The sequence below is a fragment of the Panthera pardus genome, unplaced genomic scaffold (assembly GCF_024362965.1).
Source record: "Panthera pardus isolate Hobbes unplaced genomic scaffold, ASM2436296v1 HiC_scaffold_8, whole genome shotgun sequence".
NCBI classification, from domain to species: domain Eukaryota; kingdom Metazoa; phylum Chordata; class Mammalia; order Carnivora; family Felidae; genus Panthera; species Panthera pardus.
Window position 1 is genome coordinate 7,217,891 of NW_026527013.1, and position 22,742 is coordinate 7,240,632.

At 42.0% G+C, this 22,742-nt stretch overlaps 2 protein-coding genes across 2 annotated transcripts; both read right to left on the minus strand.

Moving 5' to 3' along the window:
• Positions 1 to 1,240: 1,240 nt before the first annotated feature.
• On the minus strand, positions 1,241 to 2,231 carry LOC128775437 (olfactory receptor 7E24-like). Its single transcript, XM_053896664.1, is given in 2 exon segments — positions 1,241 to 2,204; positions 2,206 to 2,231. Coding segments are annotated over 2 exon segments (990 nt in total).
• Positions 2,232 to 10,079: 7,848 nt separating this feature from the next.
• On the minus strand, positions 10,080 to 11,168 carry LOC109254157 (putative gustatory receptor clone PTE01). The gene has a single exon (XM_019427840.2). The coding sequence runs from the start codon at positions 11,166 to 11,168 to the stop codon at positions 10,080 to 10,082; it is 1,089 nt and encodes a 362-aa protein (XP_019283385.2).
• Between the last annotated feature and the right edge of the window lie 11,574 nt (positions 11,169 to 22,742).

The following is a 22,742-nucleotide window of genomic DNA, read 5'->3' on the forward strand; positions in this document are numbered from 1 at the left end:
GGAAAAAGTCGAGCCAAGATGAAGCCCATCAAAGATCTCCAACAACCAGCAGGGAGTTCTGGAGCTAAGATGATCTCTTAGAGTTGCCTGGAATTAGGGCAAAGGGACCAAATATTTGCACTCCCACACATAATCAGTCATCGGATGTGGGCTGCCCCAAGAAGGAGGCATGAGCTTGCTGAAGTAGATCCCTATAGAGGTTGATTGCTGAGGGCTGAGTATCACCCAACATTTGAAGCAACATGTCCCTTATTCCTGACACAAGATCTTTTTTTAAATTGTGGTAAAAGAACATAAAATTTACCATCTTAAGCAGTTTTCAGTACAGTGGCATGAAGTACATTCACACTGTTGTGCAGTCATCACCACCATCCAACTCTAGAACTTTGCTATCTTCCCAGACTGAAATTCTGAACCTACTAAACACTACCTCCCCGTCTCTCACTCCTCCAGACCCCAGCTCCCACCATTCTACTTTCTGTCTCTATGGATTCAACTACTTTATGAACCTCATATAAATGGAAGTATACAATATTTGCCCCTTTGCGTCGGGTTATGTAATAGGACTGGGGAGAAGTTAGATGGAATGGGAAGGAGAATTATCAGGAAAATTGGGAATCACCTCTGTTCTGGTAGTTCCTCTCCCATCTATTCCTTGGGAACCATACATCCCAATCTTCCTAGAGAAGTCCCAGGAAACTTGATAACTGTTGACTCAAACTCAATATTAATAGCGTCCCACTTCAATTTCAAAAAGAAATTAGTCATCCTACTCGCTCAAAAATCTGACCAAGGGCATTAAGGTGCCAAAACGTATCAGATGCCTTGGTCCTTAAGGTAGGGTTTAGAACCTCCCATCAAATTGGTGGGTGGATGGCGCGGGGGGGAGGAATCTCAGGAAAAGTATAGAAACAATAAATAACAAGAGACAGTTATGATTATTTTGCATTGATAGAAACAAGACTGCTCATGACCAAGAGTCCTGGGTAATGCAAAAGGAAAGTGAGAGAGATATATGGATATATACATAATCCTGCAGGGGTTATAATTTAAATGGGGAGCCCAAAATAATTTCCCAGTTCCATTAGAGCTATGCTAAGGGAAAAAATGTGTAAGCAAAAACCAGAGATCCATATAGGTACCTATACCATGTGACTGCACATCCAGAATGTCTTGTGCATGTTTGATTCGCTGCATTTTGCAGTGCAATGAACCGAAAAGGATAAGACACATGCTAAGATTAGTCTGTCCTGCTGATAATCCCCCACAGTGCTCTCTTGATATCCTTGTTTCTCAGGCTGTAGGTGAAGGGGTTCAGCATTGGGGTGACCACAGTGTACATCACCGACGCCACTGCACTCCTCCTAGAGGAGGGGGAGACAGATGAACTGAGGTATACCCCAAGACCTGTTCCGTAAAACAAGCAAACAACTGATAGGTGAGAGCCACAGGTAGAAAAGGCTTTGCACTTCCCGCCTGTCGATGGGACTCTCAGAATGGAGGAAACAATTCGAGTATAAGAGCAAAGGATCCCTGAGAGTGGAACGCCACCAAAAATGGCCCCCATGAAATACACTAGTATGGTATTGATGGAGGTATCAGAACATGTAAGGTGGAGAAGTTGAGGTGCATCACAAAAGAAATGATGAATTTCCACACTTGTGCAGAAGGTAAGTTGTGACACCATCAAACAGTGAATCTGAGAGTCCAAAAGGCTGCTGAAAAATGACACGAGGACCAAAAAGCCACAGAGGCATGGGTTCATGATGACTGGGTAGTGCAGGGGGTGACAAATGGCCACAAACCGGTCATATGCCATCACAGCCAGGAGTAGATTGTCCAAACATCCAAATAGGAAAAAAAAGGATACCTGAGTTAGGCAGTCTGCATGGGTGATAGATCTACTGTGTGTTTGAATGTTCAACAGCATCTTGGGGATCGTAGTGGTGCTGAAACCAATGTCAGCCAAGGACAGGTTGGAAAGGAAGAAGTACATGGGTGTGTAGAGGTGGGGGTCAGAGCTGACAGCCAAGATGATGAGCAGGTTCCCCAGCACAGTGACCAGGTACATGGACAGGAACAGCCCAAAGAGAAGGGGCTGTAGTTCCAGGTCATCTGAGAGTCCCATGAGGAAGAATTCTGAGACACCAGTTAGATTCTGTGGTTCCATGAAGATGGGACACCTCTTGAAAAAGAAGAGTGTTGAATAAACAAAACAAGTGTAGAGACATCCAGCTAAGTGTGAATATTTAGATTCAAGCAATTCATAAGTAACGCATTCACACTTGAGGATCCTACCTCCTGTTACCTTCAGCAACATTTCTCCATTGTAAACTCTTCTTAGAACTCTTTCCTTATTGCTGTCTTGGCAATTTACCTGTTTCTACATATACCCATCATGAAGACATTGAGCCAAAGAATGTTAGACAAGCATCTAAATATATAAACATAGAAATATTTAGGGGCGCCTGGGTGGCTCAGTTGGTTAAGCATCTGACTCATGATTTCAGCTCAGGTTATGATCTCATGGTGTGTGGGTTCAAGCCCCTCATCAGGCTCTGTACTGACAGCATAGAGCCTGCTTGGGCTTCTCTCTCTCCCTCTCACTCTGCCCCTCCCTTGCTTGTACTTTCTTTCTCTCTCTCAAAATAAATAAATAAACTTTAAAAAGAGAAATATTTAGTTATACTTGCTTTGGAACTCATATTTGTGGCCAGGAAAAGTTGAGTTTTCTTGCTATCCCTGCATGATCCCATTGCCCTCCTCACTTCAGCTGCCCAAAGGCAAACACTGTCACGAATGTGGCAGTATATTTTCCTTTCAATGTTTTCATAATATTAGTACTGATGTATTCATGAACAGTTTTCTTAAAAACTTACTTAACCCTGGGGCGCCTGGGTGGCTCAGTCCATCGAGCATCTGACTTCGGCTCAGGTCATGATCTCGTGGTTTGTGAGTTCGAGCCCCGCATCAGGCTCTGTGCTGACAGCTCAGAGCCTGGAGCCTGCTTCAGATTTTGTGTCTCCCTCTCTCTCAGCCCCTCCCTGACCTGTGCTCTATCTCTCTCTCTCAAAAACAAATAAAGCTCAAAAACAAATAAAGTTTAAAAGAAACCTTACTTAATACTATAATAATGCTCACATTGCTTTTTCATTCTCACCACAATAATGTGCTTTAAGTGTCTCTGTGAAGTACACACATCTATTTCAAGCACTTCAAATGATGCATAGTATTACCTGATGGATGACTTTATTTTATTTTTTCATTTCTTATTATAATATTCCTAATAAAATTCTTCTGCACACTTCCATATTATACAAGAATTTCTATACCATATAAGCAGAAAGGTGAAGAATTGTAAAAATCAATACATGTACAATTGTACTATTAATTATCTATATTTATTTTCCTAATAGAAAACGTAGACAAAAGCAACTTCATGCTTTTATTGTCAAGGTATAGAACTGGAAAGATGCCTGAAGTCTGTGTTGCCATGCTCTTTCATAGTAGATCCACATGAAAATTCTATTTTTGTCTAGGGAATAATATTTCCAAATCACAGATCTCCAAAATAGGCTGCCAAATGCATTACTCCTCATAAAAAAAATCCTATGATCTATAATATTCATATAGTAAAGGCCCCCGTAAACCCTAATTCACCCATTTCCCTAATTCACAGATGAAGTCACAAAATCTCAAGAGAAGGAATTGGTCATCCTCTTTCTGTTTTCTCATCTGGGACAAAAGCATGTGTGAAATTGAAGAAATCATTCCACACTGGTGGAGTGCACCGAGTCTTGGGATGGGAATCAGGACTTTGAGTCTCACATCTGTCACATACTAAATCTGGAGTATTTGCAAGCTCTCAACCTCTCCGTGCTGGTATCCCTCTAGGTATCACCTAGAAATGGGGAGAACAGTACCCATGTGGCACCTAACAGAGGTTTGTACTGGAAGGAAGAGAAGCACGCAGAGAGAGCATTGAAGCCATATTGTCTATGCTCTGTTTCTGAGAACCAATGTAGGGTCTATTCAATATTGAACAGAGATCACTGTTGTCCTTGTCACCACTCTGTGCCAAGCAAAGTATAGACTCTGGGAAATCAGAAATGAATGCGATTCAGTCGTTTCCCTCCAAACGCTCAGTACCTACCTGCATAAGAACAACAACAACAACAAAAATGTTCTCTCGGGATCTCAGGAAACCCAAAACTTCCAATCACAGGATATTTAGTTGGATATATGGTGCTTAGCCTTGAGAATGACAGTAAAAACAATATTAATAATACCTAAAATTTACCTTGCCCTTACTATATGCATTCATCACATATTTAGTCACATGTACAGTGCTCATGTTAATTCTTACTCAGTGCAGTTGTATAAACCAGATCAAAGATATTAAGAGCTTACCCAGTCCCATACAGATAAAAAAGTAGAGCAGATAAGGTTCAAAATTCAATGGTGGGTCCCTGTTTCCATGAACTTCAGAGCATTTAAGGAGAAGTCCAGAGGTCGTTTCCAAAATCGCTAAGATATACCTTTGAACTGTTTCTTTCTGTTTTGTTGTTGTTGTTGTTGTTGTTTGTTTGTTTGTTTGTTTGTTTTTTGGAGAGAGAGAGAAGCATGCAGGGGAGAGGGACAGAAAAAGGGAGAGAGAGAATCCAAAGCAGGCTGCATGCCCAGTGTTGAGCCCAATGTGGGGCTCAATCCCACTATTCTGGGATCGTGACCTGAGCGAAAATCAAGAGTCAGACGCTCAACCGACTTAGCCACTCAGGCACCCCTGAACTCTTTATTTCTTAAGAATGGGATCTAACATACTGACTCTATCCCCTTAGAGATCAAGAGGGCCGAAATTACAAAAATGGAGGAGAAAGTGGAGTGTGAAGCAAAATCCAGGAGAAGGGGCAAGAGAGAGCTTCTCTGAACAGTCATGAGTTCTTTTTTTTTTTTTTTTAATGTTTATGTATTTTTCAGAGCGGAAGACAGCGTGCGAGTGGGGAAAAAATATAGAGACGGAGACACAGAATTCGAAGCAGGCTCCAGGCTCTGAGCTGTTAGCCCAGAGCTCAATGCGGGGCTCAAACTCATGAGTCCTGAGATCATGACCTGAGCCAGAGTCTGACACTTCGCTGACTGAGACATCCAGGTGCCCCATGAGCGGACTGTTTATATGATCTCTACCTTCATCTCAACTATCTTTTCTGTAGTTGATGCAGCTGGTGGCACCACTGCTCTCTGGTGTCTTCTACCATGAACCCCCAAAGGAAAGAGCACAGAGAGCAGGAGTCTCTTCCTGGAGTAACGGGAAAAAGACAGGCAGGGTGGATAAGCAGGAGTGAATACAGTCTAGGTGCCCTGTGAACAGAGTCTCACTGTCTGCATCTAAACATGACTTCATCCCTATCTATTCCAGGACCTGGTAAAACTTAAAAACTTTATGCATAGCAAAAACACAATCTTTCCAAAAAAGACATACAGACATGTGAGAAGATGCTCAACATCACTCATCATCAGGGAAATACAAATCAAAACCACCATGAGATACCATTCAACACCTGTCAGAATGGCTAAAATTAGCAACATGGGAAACACCAGGTGTTGGGAAGGATGTGGAGAAAAGGGAACACTCTTCACTGCTGGTGTAGCCACTCTGGAGAATAGTATGGAGATCCCTCAAAAAATTAAATATAGAACTACCCTATGATCCAGCAAATGCATTACTAGATATTTACCCAAAGAATATAAAAATACTAATTCAGAGGGATACATGCACTCTGATAACTATGGCATTATTATCCACGATAATAGTTATAGAAACAGCCCAAGTGTCCATCAATTGATGAATGGATAAAAAAGTCGTGAGATAGATATTACATATATGTATATGTGTGTGTGTGTGTGTGTGTGTGTGTATTTCTCAGCCATAAAAAAGAATGAAATCTTGCCATTTGCAACAACATGGATGGAGCTAGAGCATTATGCTAAGTAGACATAAGTCAGTGAGAGAAAGACAAATATAATATGCTTTCACTCCTATGTGGAATTTAAGAAACAAAACAAACAAGGATAGGGGCAAAAAAGAGACAGAGGCAAGCCAAGAAACAGACTCTTAACTATAGAGAAAAAACTAGAAGGGAAGTGGTGGGGGGGGATGAGTGAAATGGGTCATGGGCATTAAGGAGAGCACTTGTCACGATGAGCATTAGGTGACATATGAAATTGTGGAATCATTATACAGTACACCTAAAATGAATATTATGTTAACTATGATCACTAACTGGAATTTAAATTAAGCCTTAAAAATAAAAGTCGGTTGGACACAAAAAATAAATAAAATCAGGAAGTGAAAGAGAATGCTGTGCTCCTCTCCTTATCTCTGAAATGATGATAATGCATGTTGTTGTCTGTTGGGGATGGTAATGCAGATAAAAGGTAGCAAGCTACATAGAAAACTTAACTCGGTGCCTGAAACTCGGAGTCCCAAGGTAAAAGTTTGTAACATTCTGGTTACTGTCATCATTGCCATCATCACCGTCATCATCACCTTCGTGATCATTTGCAGGACTTGTGGGCAGTTAAGAAGGACCAATTTCCTGCTCTGATGGGGAAGATGCCCACGGGACACAGAAATAACATGGGGGCAAAAATAGAAATCTAAATAAGAGTTCTTGGATCCGCACCAAAACCAATCACATTAGGTCTTTATAGGGCTGTGAGTTGAATCTTTCCATTTTGGTCCCCTCATGTCTGGCTATTCCAACCGCTCTAGTTGTCTTGATGAGGAGGAAACAATGCTCTTCCAGTCCCTTCTGCCTTCAGTCTCTCCCACTGCACTTACTACTCCTGGACTGTGCTGTGTCTCTGCTGGAGCAGGTCTGAGGAACGCAGATCCCACTGCCACTCCCCTACCTGGAACTGGGTGAGGACAGAGGCTTTGTTTCCAGGACTGGCAGGAACACAGATGCAGCTATGGGTCTCCTGGAGCAGACAACTCTGGGAGGAGGAGAGACATGTATGGAGCCCACTTAACTGGAACTGGCCACTAAAGGGCTGGAAAGCACGGGCTGATTGTTTACAGCTGTTTGACCTTGAGGGCTCAAAGCACATGGCACATAATTAGCCAAATTGGTCCATGTTCTCCCAATCTCTAAGGACATTCTATTACTAATGGAAGAGGAAAAGGAAAAAAGTGAATGTACTGAGGTTGCAGGGGGTTGGGGACGGGGTGTCAAGACCCTTCCTCTTCTCAGGAAGAAGCTGACCTCTACTCCTCACTTCTGAATTCCAAGTTACATACCTAACCACAAAATTCAGACACATTTTTTTTCCAACTAGAGAAAGCACCTTATGCCTTTTGTATCTGTAAAGCCATTGACTTAATCATAGTTTAGAGAGAATTAGGTCTCTTATTCTACTACTTCTATTTCTCCTACCAAGAATCTGATAGTATTTCTATTTTCTCTGAAAATTTATGTCTCTAAGGAGAACTTTCTATTTTTCTTCCTATAGATCTTGTTTGGGGTTTGGAATTTTATACACTGGAGATGTCTGGGATTTGATGTTTTGAATGACTGTCCAGGTTCTAAATTTACCATCTAGCCATATACATTGTTACATTAGACAACTGTTTATCTTTACATATTTATCCGGTGACTTGATAGTTTGCTTAAATACTTCAGGAGCTCTCAGAGATCTCTACATTCAAAATGTGGGCCAGGGATGTAGTCCTCTCAAGGCTTGACTGGAAGATGAGCTCAGAGATTGATTTCTCATTTACTGATACAAAGAAAACCTCAATAATTACCAAATTAATTGGATATGAAAGAAGTGTGCTAATCATGTTTGTGTGTGCATAAATGGCAGAGGAAAATTTTAGAGTGTCCAAAGGACCAAATGACAGGAATACAGAGAAGGGTTGGAGAAGGAAGTATGCATACTGAGATGTTTTATAATGCTTGAACAAGAGGAAAATTTAGTATTAAACTGTAGTCACTTTGTAGCAGGAAGAGCTAATCCAATGCTAGGTTCATTGCCAGTGAAGCTGGTAGGCCATTGGCTTAGTGTAGAGGCAGAGCAAATGAAAGCAGTTATCAGAAGGCTTTTCAGAAAGCCCCCAAATTTCTACCTCAGAAACTATCTGTATGTACCACCTGTAAAGGAAAGATTGATACGAACACGGGTTCCCGGGAGTGTAGCAGAAGAGAGAAGAACCCGTCATGATAGAAGTGGTCATGATAGAAGAGAAGGAAGCATGGTGACAAGATGGAATCCTAATAAGGTGGTTACTAGTGAAAGGGAAGATCTGCCCTTTGCTGAGGACACGGTCCTTTGCTATCCTTGAGTAATGACAATGAAGATACAGTTACATTTATCCACAAAGACTTAGGTGATTTACAACCTACAGGCACAATCAAACCCACTGGAAATATCACCACTACTTGAAACCTCAGTTGTATACCCTTGACCAAGACACATCACTACACTCACCTTTTCATCCTCACCCACTTGCATTCTTCCCATCGCATCTCACAATGTAGCTTTATTCCCCACATTACGATTTACCAGAGTTCAATCAAGAAAAAGCCTGCACTAGTTATTGTAATGAAGGTAATTTAATGTAGTTACGATTAAATACTTATTGAAAAGTGAAAGACACAAAAGGAAAAACATGGCAACAGAGCAGTAGCCGCAGGATGTAGTGATAACAGCATGGGCTAGGAAGTATGGGGAAAAGGTTGGGGATTGGTGCATGTGACATTGATCACCATTATTGGAAGAACTTAAAGAAAGGACAGATGGAAAATTAGAGCAGTGGTTGAAAGGTCCCTAGCCCCTACCACAGCATCACAACTTAACGTAGAGAAGGGTAAGTCTGGAGCAGAGAACAAGAGCATAATATTCAGCTATTCAGCACAGTTAGCCAGCTGTAGAGAATGGAGGAAGAAGACACGTAAAAAAATATTACCAGGCATACGAAGGAAAAAAGCATACTGGTTATGGCTATGGAAAACTCGTATCTCCTCTATTGGATATGAGCTATGGAAAGCTCATATCTCCTCCTTTACAAGCTCTGATCACTTGGAGATGTCCGGGATCTGGCCATGTACAGCGAAGGACCCAACACATGTAAATCATCTTTGAATGAAAGGTCTGACAAAATCCCATAGGCCTCCAAATAGCTGCACATTAGCCCCACCTGGGGAGCTGTTAAAAAAGAAAAAGAAAAAAACTGTTCACATTCTTTTCACTCTCCAGTCCAATTGAATCTTAATCTATAATGGTGGGACTCAGGCATGAGGATATTTTTAAAGATTTTTTACAGTTTATTTATTTATTTTTGAGAGAGAGAGAGAGAGAGAGAGAGAGAGAGAGAATCCCAAGTAGGCTCCTTTCTGTCAGCATAGAGCCCAGTGCAGGGCTCAATCTCATGAAACCTGAGAACGCTACCTGAGCCAAAATCACGAGTTGGACTCAACAGACTGAGCCACCTAGGGGCCCCAAGATTTTAGTTTTAGGTAACCACTACACCCAATGTGAGGCTCGAACTTACAACCTCAAGATCAAGAGTTGCTCACTCTTCTGATTGAGTCTACCAGGCACTCCATACTATGAGGATTTTAAAAGGCTTATCAGATACTCCAAAAGGAAGCCAAGATTATGGACCAGTGACATACATTCTCTCACACAACCTGGATAAACAGATTTGACCAAAGCCAAACTTTTATGGATAATAGACATTATGGTGAAAATGGCTGAGAATTGTGTATCTATTTGAAAATGGAGTTGTGAATTTCTACAGGAAGCTCGGGTCATAGGTGACCAATCAGAAGATTCCATAGGTATAAAGAGATTCAATTGTGCAGTGATATTGGGATACATAGCATCCTGGAATACTCCCATAATTCCATCAAAAGGGTGCCAAGATAAGCAATATTTAGAAATGACAAATCAAGAGGAATGGACCACGACCTACAAAAAATGTGGCCAAAGAGGCATGCTTGCCAATTCCATATGTTTGGTTTGGCAATCATTTCTGATCAATAGGCACACACACAAAAAAAGCCCAAGTATTAAGACTAGGCTGTTCTGTTAAGGAGCCTCTGCAAGGCCCTCTTGATGTCCCTGTTCCTCAGGCTGTAGATGAAGGGATTCAGCATGGGAGCAACCACAGCATACATCACGGAGGCCACTGCATCCTTCCTGGAAGAATGTGAGACAGTCGATCCCAGGTACACCCCAAGACCTGTTCCATAATATAAGCAAACAACCGACAGGTGAGAGCCACAGGTGGACAAGGCTTTGTACTTCCCACCTGTTGACGGGACTCTCAGAACGGAGGAAAGAATTTGTGTATAAGAGAAAAGGATCCCTGAGACTGGAATACCAGCAAAGATGCCACCAATAAAATACATGAATATTTTATTGGTGGAAGTATCATTACAGGAAAGCTTGAGGAGTTGAGGAGGGTCACAGAAGAAATGGGGAATTTCCACGTTTGTGCAGAAGGTAAGTTGTGACACAATGAGGCATTGCAGCTGAGAGTCCAGAAGGCTGATCAAAAAAGACACCAGAATCAGCAGGCGACAGAGGCGGGGGTTCATGATGACTGGGTAGTACAGAGGATAGCAAATAGCTACAAACCGATCATAGGCCATCACGGTTAAGAGTACACCGTCCAAACAGCCAAAAAGATAAAAAAAAGACAACTGAATCAGGCAGCCCGCATGGGAGATCACTCGGTTATGAGTCTGAATGTCCAAAATCACCTTCGGGACTGTGGTAGATGTGAAACCGATGTCAGCCACGGACAGGATGGAAAGGAAGACGTACATGGGAGTGTGGAGGTGGGAGTCAGAGCTGACAGCCAGGATGATGAGCAGATTCCCTAGCATGGTGACCACATACATGGACAGGAACAGGCTGAAGGTTAGAGGCTGCCGTTCTGGATCATCTGAGAACCCCAGGAGGAGGAACTCCAACACATCTGTTAGATTATCTGGTTCCACAGAGCAGAGACAGCTTTTGGAAAATAAAGGACAGTTTACATAACAGAAACAAGTATACAGGAATCCATCAGTGTGGCTATACTTTGGATGCATGCATTTCACAAATAAAGTATTCACACTTGAGGGAAATTTAGCAACATTTCTCAGTTGTGACAACATATTCTTCCTACAACTCTTTTCTCATTGTCTTTTGCTCCATTCACCTGTTTCTATGTGCACCCACTTTGGAAAGATGGAGCTAAAGAAATTAGAGATGCCAAGGATACTTACAGATTTAAAATTCCATAAACACACTAACATATCAGTACCCTCCTTAAAGGAAACAAAAGGAATAAGAAATGTCATTCTCCCTTAAAAGATTGTTCTAATCTAAGGGCACTAATTAGCAGTCAAAAGTATGTTATTTCATCTAAATGCAGAGAAATTACAAACACCCTAAAGAACTATGTAATAAAGTGTCTGACTCCATATTTTGTGGTGATATTTGACTGCAAACGGTGGTTAAGGCTCTCTTTACCCCATCTGCCCAACACCTGGGCTAGCTGATAAAAAAACCCGGGTCCTCCAGTTATAAGTGAGTTCTAAGGATGTGATGTACAGCATGTTAACTATAGTTAATAATACCGTGTTTCATATTTGAAAGCGGTTAAGAGTAGATCTTAAAAGTTCTCATTACAAGAAAAAAAAATTTGCAGGGCACCTGAGTGGCACAGTCGGCTGAGCACCCGACCCTTAATTTCGGCTCAGGTCATGATCCCAGAGTCATGGGATCAAGCTCTGCATCCAGCTCTGGATTGAGTATAGAGCCTGCTTAAGATCCTTTCTCTCCCTCTGCCCCTCCCTTGCCTGCCTGCTCTCTCTTTCTCTCTCTCTCTCTCAAAAAAAATTGGAACTATGTATTTGATGGAAGCTAACTAGACCGTAGTGATCCTTTTGTAATATGTATAAATTTTGAATCATTATGTTGTATACTTGACCCTAATATGTTATATGTCAATTTATCTCAAAAAACAAACAACAAAAAAAGCAAGCCAGGCAGCCTGGGTACTCCCTCCTTTAGAGACAGTGAAACATTCAAACCTCACAAGAACATATGCAGGAAATCTCTCTCTCTCTCTCTCTGAACTCACACCATAGCCACAATACAAAATCCAAGCCAATCACTTTCCTTGAACTTTTGTGCCATTTCATTTTTTTTAAATTTACATCCAAATTAGTTAGCATATAGTGCAACAGTGATTTCAGGAGTAGATTCCTTAGTGCCCCTGACCCATCCCCCCTCCCACAACCCCTCCAGTAACCCTCAGTTTGTTCTCCATATTTATGAGTCTCTTCTGTTTTGTCCTCCTCCTGTTTTTAGATTTTTGTCTCCTTTCCCTTATGTCCATCTGTTTTGTCTCTTAAAGTCCTCATATGAGTAAAGTCATATGATTTTTGTCTTTCTCTCACTGACTAATTTCACTTAGCATAATACCCTCCAGTTCCATCCACGTAGTTGCAAATGCAAGATTTCATTCTTTTTGATTGCCCAGTAATACTCCATTGTGTGTGTGTGTGTGTGTGTGTGTATATATATATATATATATATATATATATATATATATATATAAATCATCTTGTGCCATTTCAGACCAGTTTAGATAGCCTGCTATGCTTTCCCTAAAGGGAGATCTTTATGAAGAATAAAATGTTTTATAACCTCTTGTATGTGTGGCATTATCAGCCTCAACATCCAAGCCAAATTTTGAATAGGAGTCAATCCTATTTCTGCAGTGTCCTATTGATGCAGTGACTAGGGCATGAGGCAGTGACCACCACCAGACGAGGTCTTTCTTCTCTTGGTCTGGCTTGCTCACTGGCTCTGCTGCCTCACGGCAAGCATGCACTCTGGACTGTGCTGCACTGTCATGCATTTCTTGAGCCCTTCCAATCCTTTCTTATAGATCCAAATGACCTCATTTACAAGTGTCAATAATCACTTGGTTGTTAGACACAAGAGTATGGGATGGGGTCTTTTTCTTTTAACATTTATCTTTGTGAGGGGAGCTAGCACAAGTGGGGGAGGGGTAGAGAGAGGGGGACAGAGGATCTGAAGCATGCTCTGTGCTGACAGGCTGACAGCAGTGAACCTGATGTGGGGCTCGAACTCACCAAGCACAAAATCATGACCTGAGCCTATGTCAGATGGATGCTCAACCGACTGAATCACCCAGGTGCCCCAGGATTGGGTCTTTTCTTAATGTGGCCCTGGGTCTTGTGTCTTGGCGCAGACCTATCCATGTCTTAGAATGAAGTTGTGACTGACATTAGGGTTGAGGAAAGGCTCTTACCCTGACTGTTGTGTGTTTCAAACCAGCATTGGCCTCTATGGGTGCTCAAGGGAAAGAGTACACCCTGTGCAAGATCTAGGTCCATTGGGTGGTTGCACATGGAAGTGTCATTGGAGAGATAGAGAGGGAAAGAGAGACAGAGGGAGGGAAATAAAGGAAGAAGGGGAGAGGGGAGAGGAAGGAAGGAGAAGGAGAAGAAAAGCAGTCATCGTGTGTCATATGAGGTCTGCACACCTAAAAACAGGCTGGGACCTTTCAATACCTCTGCTGTTCCTGTTGCCCATGCCTTTGTCACAACAAAGATCCAGACCCTCAGGGTTATAGGGAGAAACATCCATAGCATCCCTGTAGCACAGTAAAGAGGTTAGTGTAGACATGCCTTAGGCATGGGGTATATAAACCCTATAAAACAATCATCATCATGGAAGAGGCCCCTCATCATGATCCTGGCTTGAGGCTCTCTGGAGAAAGAAATTTACAAATATGAGCAGGATGGAGAGGACCTCCTTTGAAATATATACAGTGTTTAAAAATAAAGAAAAAAAAGAAGAGAAAGAAAGAAACTTGCATATGGGGAAGGAGACAAAAAATAGAACAGGTATACAACTTGATCCAATTAGAAATCTGAAATGTAGAGAAGTCCGGAAGATTGCGGCGTAGGAGGACGCGGGGCTCACAGCGCGTCCTGCCGATCACTTAGATTCCACCTACACCTGCCTAAAGAACCCAGAAAACCGCCAGAGGATTAGCAGAAGGGAGTCTCCGGAGTCAAGCGCAGACTAGAGGCCCACGGAAGAGGGTAGGAAGGGCGGCGAGGCGGTGCGCGCTCCACGGACTGGCGGGAGGGAGCCGGGGCGGAGGGGCGGCTCGCCGGCCAAGCAGAGCCCCCGAGTCTGGCTGGCAAAAGCGGAGGGGCCGGACGGACTGTGTTCCGACAGCAAGCGCGACTTAGCGTCTGGGAGGTCATAAGTTAACAGCTCTGCTCGGAAAGCGGGAAGGCTGGAGGACAAAGGGAGGGAGAGCTGCTGAGCCCCCGGACGGCAGAGCTCAGCTTGGCGGGGAACAAAGGCGCCAGCGCCATCTCCCCCGCCCCTCCCCCAGCCAAAATCCCAAAGGGAACCAGTTCCTGCCAGGGAACTTGCTCGCTCCGCGCAAACACCCAACTCTGTGCTTCTGCAGAGCCAAACCTCCGGCAGCGGATCTGACTCCCTCCCGCTGCCACAGGGCTCCTCCTGAAGTGGATCACCTAAGGAGAAGCGAGCTAAGCCTGCCCCTCCAGCCCCCGTGCACCTTGCCTACCCACCCCAGCTAATACGCCAGATCCCCAGCAACACAAGCCTGGCAGTGTGCAAGTAGCCCAGACGGGACACGCCACCCCACAGTGAATCCCGCCCCTAGGAGAGGGGAAGAGAAGGCACACACCAGTCTGACTGTGGCCCCAGCAGTGGGCAGGGGGCAGACATCGGGTCGGACTGCGGCCCTGCCCACTAACTCCAGTTATACACCACAGCACAGGGGAAGTGCACTGCAGGTCCTCACCACGCCAGGGACTCTCCAAAATGACCAAACGGAAGAATTCCCCTCAGAAGAATCTCCAGGAAATAACAACAGCTAATGAACTGATCAAAAAGGATTTAAATAATATAACAGAAAGTGAATTTAGAATAATAGTCATAAAATTAATCGCTGGGCTTGAAAACAGTATACAGGACAGCAGAGAATCTCTTGCCACAAAGATCGAGGGACTAAGGAACAGTCACGAGGAGTTGAAAAATGCTTTAAACGAATTGCAAAACAAAATGGAATCCACGATGGCTCGGCTTGAAGAGGCAGAGGAGAGAATAGGTGAACTAGAAGATAAAGTTATGGAGAAAGAGGAAGCTGAAAGAAAGAGAGATAAAAAAATCCAGGAGTATGAGGGGAAAATTAGAGAACTAAGTGATACACTAAAAAAAAATAATATATGCATAATTGGTATCCCAGAGGAGGAAGAGAGAGGGAAGGGTGCTGAAGGGGTACTTGAACAAATTATAGCTGAGAACTTCCCTGAACTGGGGAAGGAAAAAGGCATTGAAATCCAAGAGGCACAGAGAACTCCCTTCAGACGTAACTTGAATCGATCTTCTGCACGACATATCATAGTGAAACTGGCAAAATACAAGGATAAAGAGAAAATTCTGAAAGCAGCAAGGGATAAACGTGCCCTCACATATAAAGGGAGACCTATAAGACTCGTGACTGATCTCTCCTTTGAAACTTGGCAGGCCAGAAAGGCTTGGCACGATATCTACAGTGTGCTAAACAGAAAAAATATGCAGCCGAGAATCCTTTATCCAGCAAGTCTGTCATTTAGAATAGAAGGAGAGATAAAGGTCTTCCCAAACAAACAAAAACTGAAGGAATTTGTCACCACGAAACCAGCCCTACAAGAGATCCTAAGGGGGATCCTGTGAGACAAAGTACCAGAGACATCACTACAAGCATAAAACATACAGACATCACAATGACTCTAAACCCATATCTTTCTATAATAACACTGAATGTAAATGGATTAAATGCGCCAACTAAAAGACATAGGGTATCAGAATGGATAAAAAAACAAGACCCATCTATTTGCTGTCTACAAGAGACTCATTTTAGATCTGAGGACACCTTTAGATTGAGAGTGAGGGGATGGAGAACTATTTATCATGCTCCTGGAAGCCAAAAGAAAGCTGGAGTAGCCATACTTATATCAGACAAACTAGACTTTAAATTAAAGGCTGTAACAAGAGATGAAGAAGGGCATTATATAATAATCACAGGGTCTATCCACCAGGAAGAGCTAACTATTATAAATGTCTATGCGCCAAATACCCGAGCCCCCAGATATATAAAACAATTACTCATAAACATAAGCAACCTTATTGATAAGAATGTGGTCATTGCAGGGGACTTTAACACCCCACTTACAGAAATGGATAGATCATCTAGACCACAGTCAATAGAGAAACAAGGGCCCTGAATGATACATTGGATCAGATGGACTTGACAGATATATTTAGAACTCTGCATCCCAAAGCAACAGAATATACTTTCTTCTCGAGTGCACATGGAACATTCTCCAAGATAGATCATATACTGGGTCACAAAACAGCCCTTCATAAGTTTACAAGAATTGAAATTATACCATGCATACTTTCAGACCACAATGCTATGAAGCTTGAAATCAACCACAGGAAAAAGTCTGGAAAACCTCCAAAAGCATGGAGGTTAAAGAACACCCTACTAACGAATGAGTGGGTCAACCAGGCAATTAGAGAAGAAATTAAAACATATATGGAAACAAACGAAAATGAAAATACAACAATCCAAACGCTTTGGGACGCAGCGAAGGCAGTCCTGAGAGGAAAATACATTGCAATCCAGGCCTATCTCAAGAAACAAGAAAAATCCCAAATACAAAATCTAACAGCACACCTAAAGGAAATAGAAGCAGAACAGCAAAGGCAGCCTAAACCCAGCAGAAGAAGAGAAATCATAAAGATCAGAGCAGAAATAAACAATATAGAATCTAAAAAAACTGTAGAGCAGATCAACGAAACCAAGAGTTGGTTTTTTGAAAAAATAAACAAAATTGACAAACCTCTAGCCAGGCTTCTCAAAAAGAAAAGGGAGATGACCCAAATAGATAAAATCATGAATGAAAATGGAATGATTACAACCAATCCCTCAGAGATACAAACAATTATCAGGGAATACTATGAAAAATTATATGCCAGCAAATTGGACAACCTGGAAGAAATGGACAAATTTCTAAACACCCACACTCTTCCAAAACTCAATCAGGAGGAAATAGAAAGCTTGAACAGACCCATAACCAGCGAAGAAATTGAATCGGTTATCAAAAATCTCCCAACAAATAAGAGTCCAGGACCAGATGGCTTCCCAGGGGAGTTCTACCAGACATTTAAAGCAGAGATAATACCTATCCTTCTCAAGCTATTCCAAGAAATAGAAAGGGAAGGAAAACTTCCAGACTCATTCTATGAAGCCAGTATTACTTTGATTCCTAAACCAGACAGAGACCCAGTAAAAAAAGAGAACTACAGGCCAATATCCCTGATGAATATGGATGCAAAAATTCTTAATAAGATACTAGCAAATCGAATTCAACAGCATATAAAAAGAATTATTCACCATGATCAAGTGGGATTCATTCCTGGGATGCAGGGCTGGTTCAACATTCGCAAATCGATCAACGTGATACATCACATTAACAAAAAAAAAGAGAAGAACCATATGATCCTGTCAATCGATGCAGAAAAGGCCTTTGACAAAATCCAGCACCCTTTCTTAATAAAAACCCTTGAGAAAGTCGGGATAGAAGGAACAAACTTAAAGATCATAAAGGCCATTTATGAAAAGCCCACGGCTAACATCATCCTCAACGGGGAAAAACTGAGAGCTTTTTCCCTGAGATCAGGAACACGACAGGGATGCCCACTGTCACCGCTGCTGTTTAATATAGTGCTGGAAGTTCTAGCATCAGCAATCAGACAACAAAAGGAAATCAAAGGCATCAAAATTGGCAAAGATGAAGTCAAGCTTTCGCTTTTTGCAGATGACATGATATTATACATGGAAAATCCGATAGACTCCACCAAAAGTCTGCTAGAACTGATACATGAATTCAGCAAAGTTGCAGGATACAAAATCAATGTGCAGAAATCAGTTGCATTCTTATACACTAACAATGAAGCAACAGAAAGACAAATGAAGAAACTGATCCCATTCACAATTGCACCAAGAAGCATAAAATACCTAGGAATAAATCTAACCAAAGATGTAAAAGATCAGTATGCTGAAAACTATAGAAAGCTTATGCAGGTAATTGAAGAAGATATAAAGAAATGGAAAGACATTCCCTGCTCATGGATTGGAAGAATAAATATTGTCAAAATGTCAATACTACCCAAAGCTATCTACACATTCAATGCAATCCCAATCAAAATTGCACCAGCATTCTTCTCGAAACTAGAACAAGCAATCCTAAAATTCATATGGAACCACAAAAGGCCCCGAATAGCCAAAGTAATTTTGAAGAAGAAGACCAAAGCAGGAGGCATCACAATCCCAGACTTTAGCCTCTACTACAAAGCTGTCATCATCAAGACAGCATGGTATTGGCATAAAAACAGACACATAGACCAATGGAATAGAATAGAAACCCCAGAACTAGACCCACAAACGTATGGCCAACTCATCTTTGACAAAGCAGGAAAGAACATCCAATGGAAAAAAGACAGTCTCTTTAACAAATGGTGCTGGGAGAACTGGACAGCAACATGCAGAAGGTTGAAACTAGACCACTTTCTCACACCATTCACAAAAATAAACTCAAAATGGATAAAGGACCTGAATGTGAGACAGGAAACCATCAAAACCTTAGAGGAGAAAGCAGGAAAAGACCTCTCTGACCTCAGCCGTAGCAATCTCTTACTCGGCACATCCCCAAAGGCAAGGGAATTAAAAGCAAAAGTGAATTACTGGGACCTTATGAAGATAAAAAGCTTCTGCACAGCAAAGGAAACAACCAACAAAACTAAAAGGCAACCAACGGAATGGGAAAAGATATTTGCAAATGACACATCGGACAAAGGGCTAGTATCCAAAATCTATAAAGAGCTCATCAAACTCCACACCTGAAAAACAAATAACCCAGTGAAGAAATGGGCAGAAAACATGAATAGACACTTCTCTAAAGAAGACATCCGGATGGCCAACAGGCACATGAAAAGATGTTCAACGTCGCTCCTTATCAGGGAAATACAAATCAAAACCACACTCAGATACCACCTCACGCCAGTCAGAGTGGCCAAAATGAAGAAATCAGGAGACTATAGATGCTGGAGAGGATGTGGAGAAACAGGAACCCTCTTGCACTGTTGGTGGGAATGCAAATTGGTGCAGCCGCTCTGGAAAGCAGTGTGGAGGTTCCTCAGAAAATTAAAAATAGACCTACCCTATGACCCAGCAATAGCACTGCTAGGAATTTATCCAAGGGATACAGGAGTACTGATGCATAGGGGCACCTGTACCCCAATGTTTATAGCGGCACTCTCAACAATAGCCAAATTATGGAAAGAGCCTAAATGTCCATCAACTGATGAATGGATAAAGAAATTGTGGTTTATATACACAATGGAATACTACGTGGCAATGAGAAAAAATGAAATATGGCCTTTTGTAGCAACATGGATGGAACTGGAGAGTGTGATGCTAAGTGAAATAAGCCATACAGAGAAAGACAGATACCATATGGTTTCACTCTTATGTGGATCCTGAGAAACATAACAGAAACCCATGGGGGAGGGGAAGGGAAAAAAAAAAAAAAAAAAAAAGAGGTTAGAGTGGGAGAGAGCCAAAGCATTAGAGACTGTTAAAAAACTGAGAACAAACTGAGGGTTGATGGGGGGTGGGAGGGAGGGCAGGGTGGGAGGGAGGGCAGGGTGGGTGATGGGTATTGAGCAGGGCACCTTTTGGGATGAGCACTGGGTGTTGTATGGAAACCAATTTGACAGTAAATTTCATATATTAAAAAAAAAAAAAAAAAAGAATCGCCTTAGACACTAAAAAAAAAAAAAAAAAAAAAAGAAAAAAGAAATCTGAAATGTACTAAAATACTTTATAGAACAAAAAATAAAAAGGTGCTGATTGGCTTTGCATCTCTTCACACGGGTTCTGAATTAACTTTAATATCTGCTGAAATGCACCAGTTGGCAAACTTCATGTTCTCAATCAATACAGGGGTTCAGGTTACAGTCATTTCTTGGGATCCCATTAAATTTAAACAACGTGCCCTCTAGAATCTTGGGGAGGAGGTTCTTGAACATAAGAACAGTGAACAAACATGTATGCTTCACCTTCACCATTAAAACTATTGCCTTCCCCTCAAAGATCCCACAATGGGCATGAACACTCTGACCCTATGAGTAGTAAACTAAAATTGAATTAAGTCTTTGACACTGTATAGGAAAAACCCACGCACCTTTTCACCTCCTCCAATTCTCCATTATTTTACACAGAAGACTTTCCCCCCACACTAAGCAATTCTCTACAAGAGCTAAATGTCCTACAGTTTAACTCAGTTCTGACACTATCTGCCTGGAGTGTCAGATCCCAGAGGATAAGGGCTCAGTCTCACAAGACTGCTCCCACCCCACTTCAGATGCCAGTTGAGACTAGTATGTCCGTCATGTTCTGGCCAATTTCTGTCTGATTTGGCTACAAACCAGGGGTTCCCATGGCCCCTTCCTCAGGGTTTGGTTAATTTGATTTGTCACTCTGGAAGAGTGCTTGGAGGAAACCACTGAATCTCATTCATTTGTCATACAGGACATCCCTGGAAGAAAAGAAAACTTAGACAGGAAAGCCTCTAGTGTATGGAAGCCATATTGACTACAATGTGTTCCTGTGAACTAACAAAGGGTAATCAATATTATATATATTATATGTATATATAATATACATAAGGCATATACATACACATACACTATGCTAACCACAGTGTAGGTGCTGAGGAATGAATGAGGCTCAGTTGTTTCCTGCTGACAGTCTGCCTGGAGTGACCTAGAAAGAAAAAGGAAAGGCAGGTTGAGATGTTGGTTGGTTTTCGTTTGTTTGTTTGTTTGTTTGTTTGTTTGTTTTAATATTTTCCTTCACCAACTATGTCAAAAAATATTATAATTTCACCAATAAACAACATTGAGATATTCTACATTCTTTTTTGAACATCTTCAAAATCTGGTATCTTGTATGGGCAGAACATGTCAATTTGGACCACTCACATTTCAAGGGCTCACAAGCCACATGAAAATAAATTGTACGGAAAGACATTGCCCACACCCTGTGCCTTGTGAATAGAGTCTTGATACTCAGATCCAAACCTGACTTCACCCCTTTTGACCCCAGGACTTGGTGAAAATAAATAAGAATGCTGTGCTCTTTTCCTCAATTGTGCACCTGTGTTTTGGGAAGGATTATGTACATGAAAATAAAAAGCTGTATAGCACAAAGTTCACAGCCTGGCACATGGAGACTCTCAATAAAGTTTTGTAGAATGGCTACTCTCCTCATCACCATCATGATTACCGTCATCACAGTCATGATCCTTTTGGAGTACTTAGGGAACAATTTGGAGACATCCATTTCTTGCTCTCATGTGAGTGTGGCATATGGAAGCTAGAAATGGTGTTGGAGGAGAGCAGAATTCTGAATGAGATTCTGAAATTCCCAACAGGAAAAAGAACATCAACTTCATAGGCCTCTGAGCTGAAACTTTGCCTATGGCTGTCCTCCCATCTGGCCAGCCCCAGCTTGTCTTGCTGAGGAGGAAACAGTTCCCAACAGTCCCTCTTCCATCCACCATCTTCCTGGACACTCACTGGTCTGTGCTATACCTCTGCTGGGTCATGACATAGGAGTTTGGATCCATCCTCCCCTCCTGCCTGGTAAGTGATGATGGCTGAGGTTTTGTGCTCAGGACTGGCAGGAAGACAGCCTCACGCATGAATCTTCTTCTGCAGATGATGACTCTTGGAGGAGAAGACACAGTATGAATCCTAACGGAATTGCCATCCAGAAAGGCTGGAGGCACTGGCTAATTATTTACTCCTGTATGACCTTGAGAGCTCAATGCACAGAGCTCATAATTAGCAAAATTGGTCCATGCTATCCCACTCTCTGAGGACTTCCTAATAACAGAAGAATAAAATGAGAAAAGTGACTGTAGTTAGAAGGGTCTAGGCCCTTCTTCCTCTCTGGAGAAAGCTCATCTGTCTGTACACTTTCCTTCTGACTTCTAATTTCAAGGATCTTAATATAAAATACAGACTCTTTTTTTTTTTTCAATTTAATGTATGGCTTTTTGACTTTGACATCTACAAATCGATTATGTCAGTCATGTAAATTAGGGAGAATTTGGTTTTCTACAACAAGAATCAGAGGCTATTTCCATCTTCTAAGTTAAAATTTATGTTCCTAAGAGGAACTTCCTTTTTCCCGTTTTTAGGGGTTTTTGTTCCCTTATTTAAATGACAGCCCAAGTTCTAATTTTTCTGTTTCTTTGATATATGCTGGCATATTAAGTACTATTAATTTTTATGTGTTTATTTATAACTTGCTACTTCTCTTAAATAAACAAGAGTATCTAACAAGACTGCAATGAGTGTGCCAGCTAGAGTTACAGTCCCCTCAAAGTTTGACTGGGAGAAGACCTGTTTCCAAGCGCACTCACATAGCTGTTGGAAGGATGGACTCCCCGTTGGCTGTTGGCCAGAGGTATTCTTCAGGTCTCTGCCACATGGGTCTTTCATGGGGAAGCAACATAGCAGCTGGCTTCCATCAGGATAAGCAGGCAGGT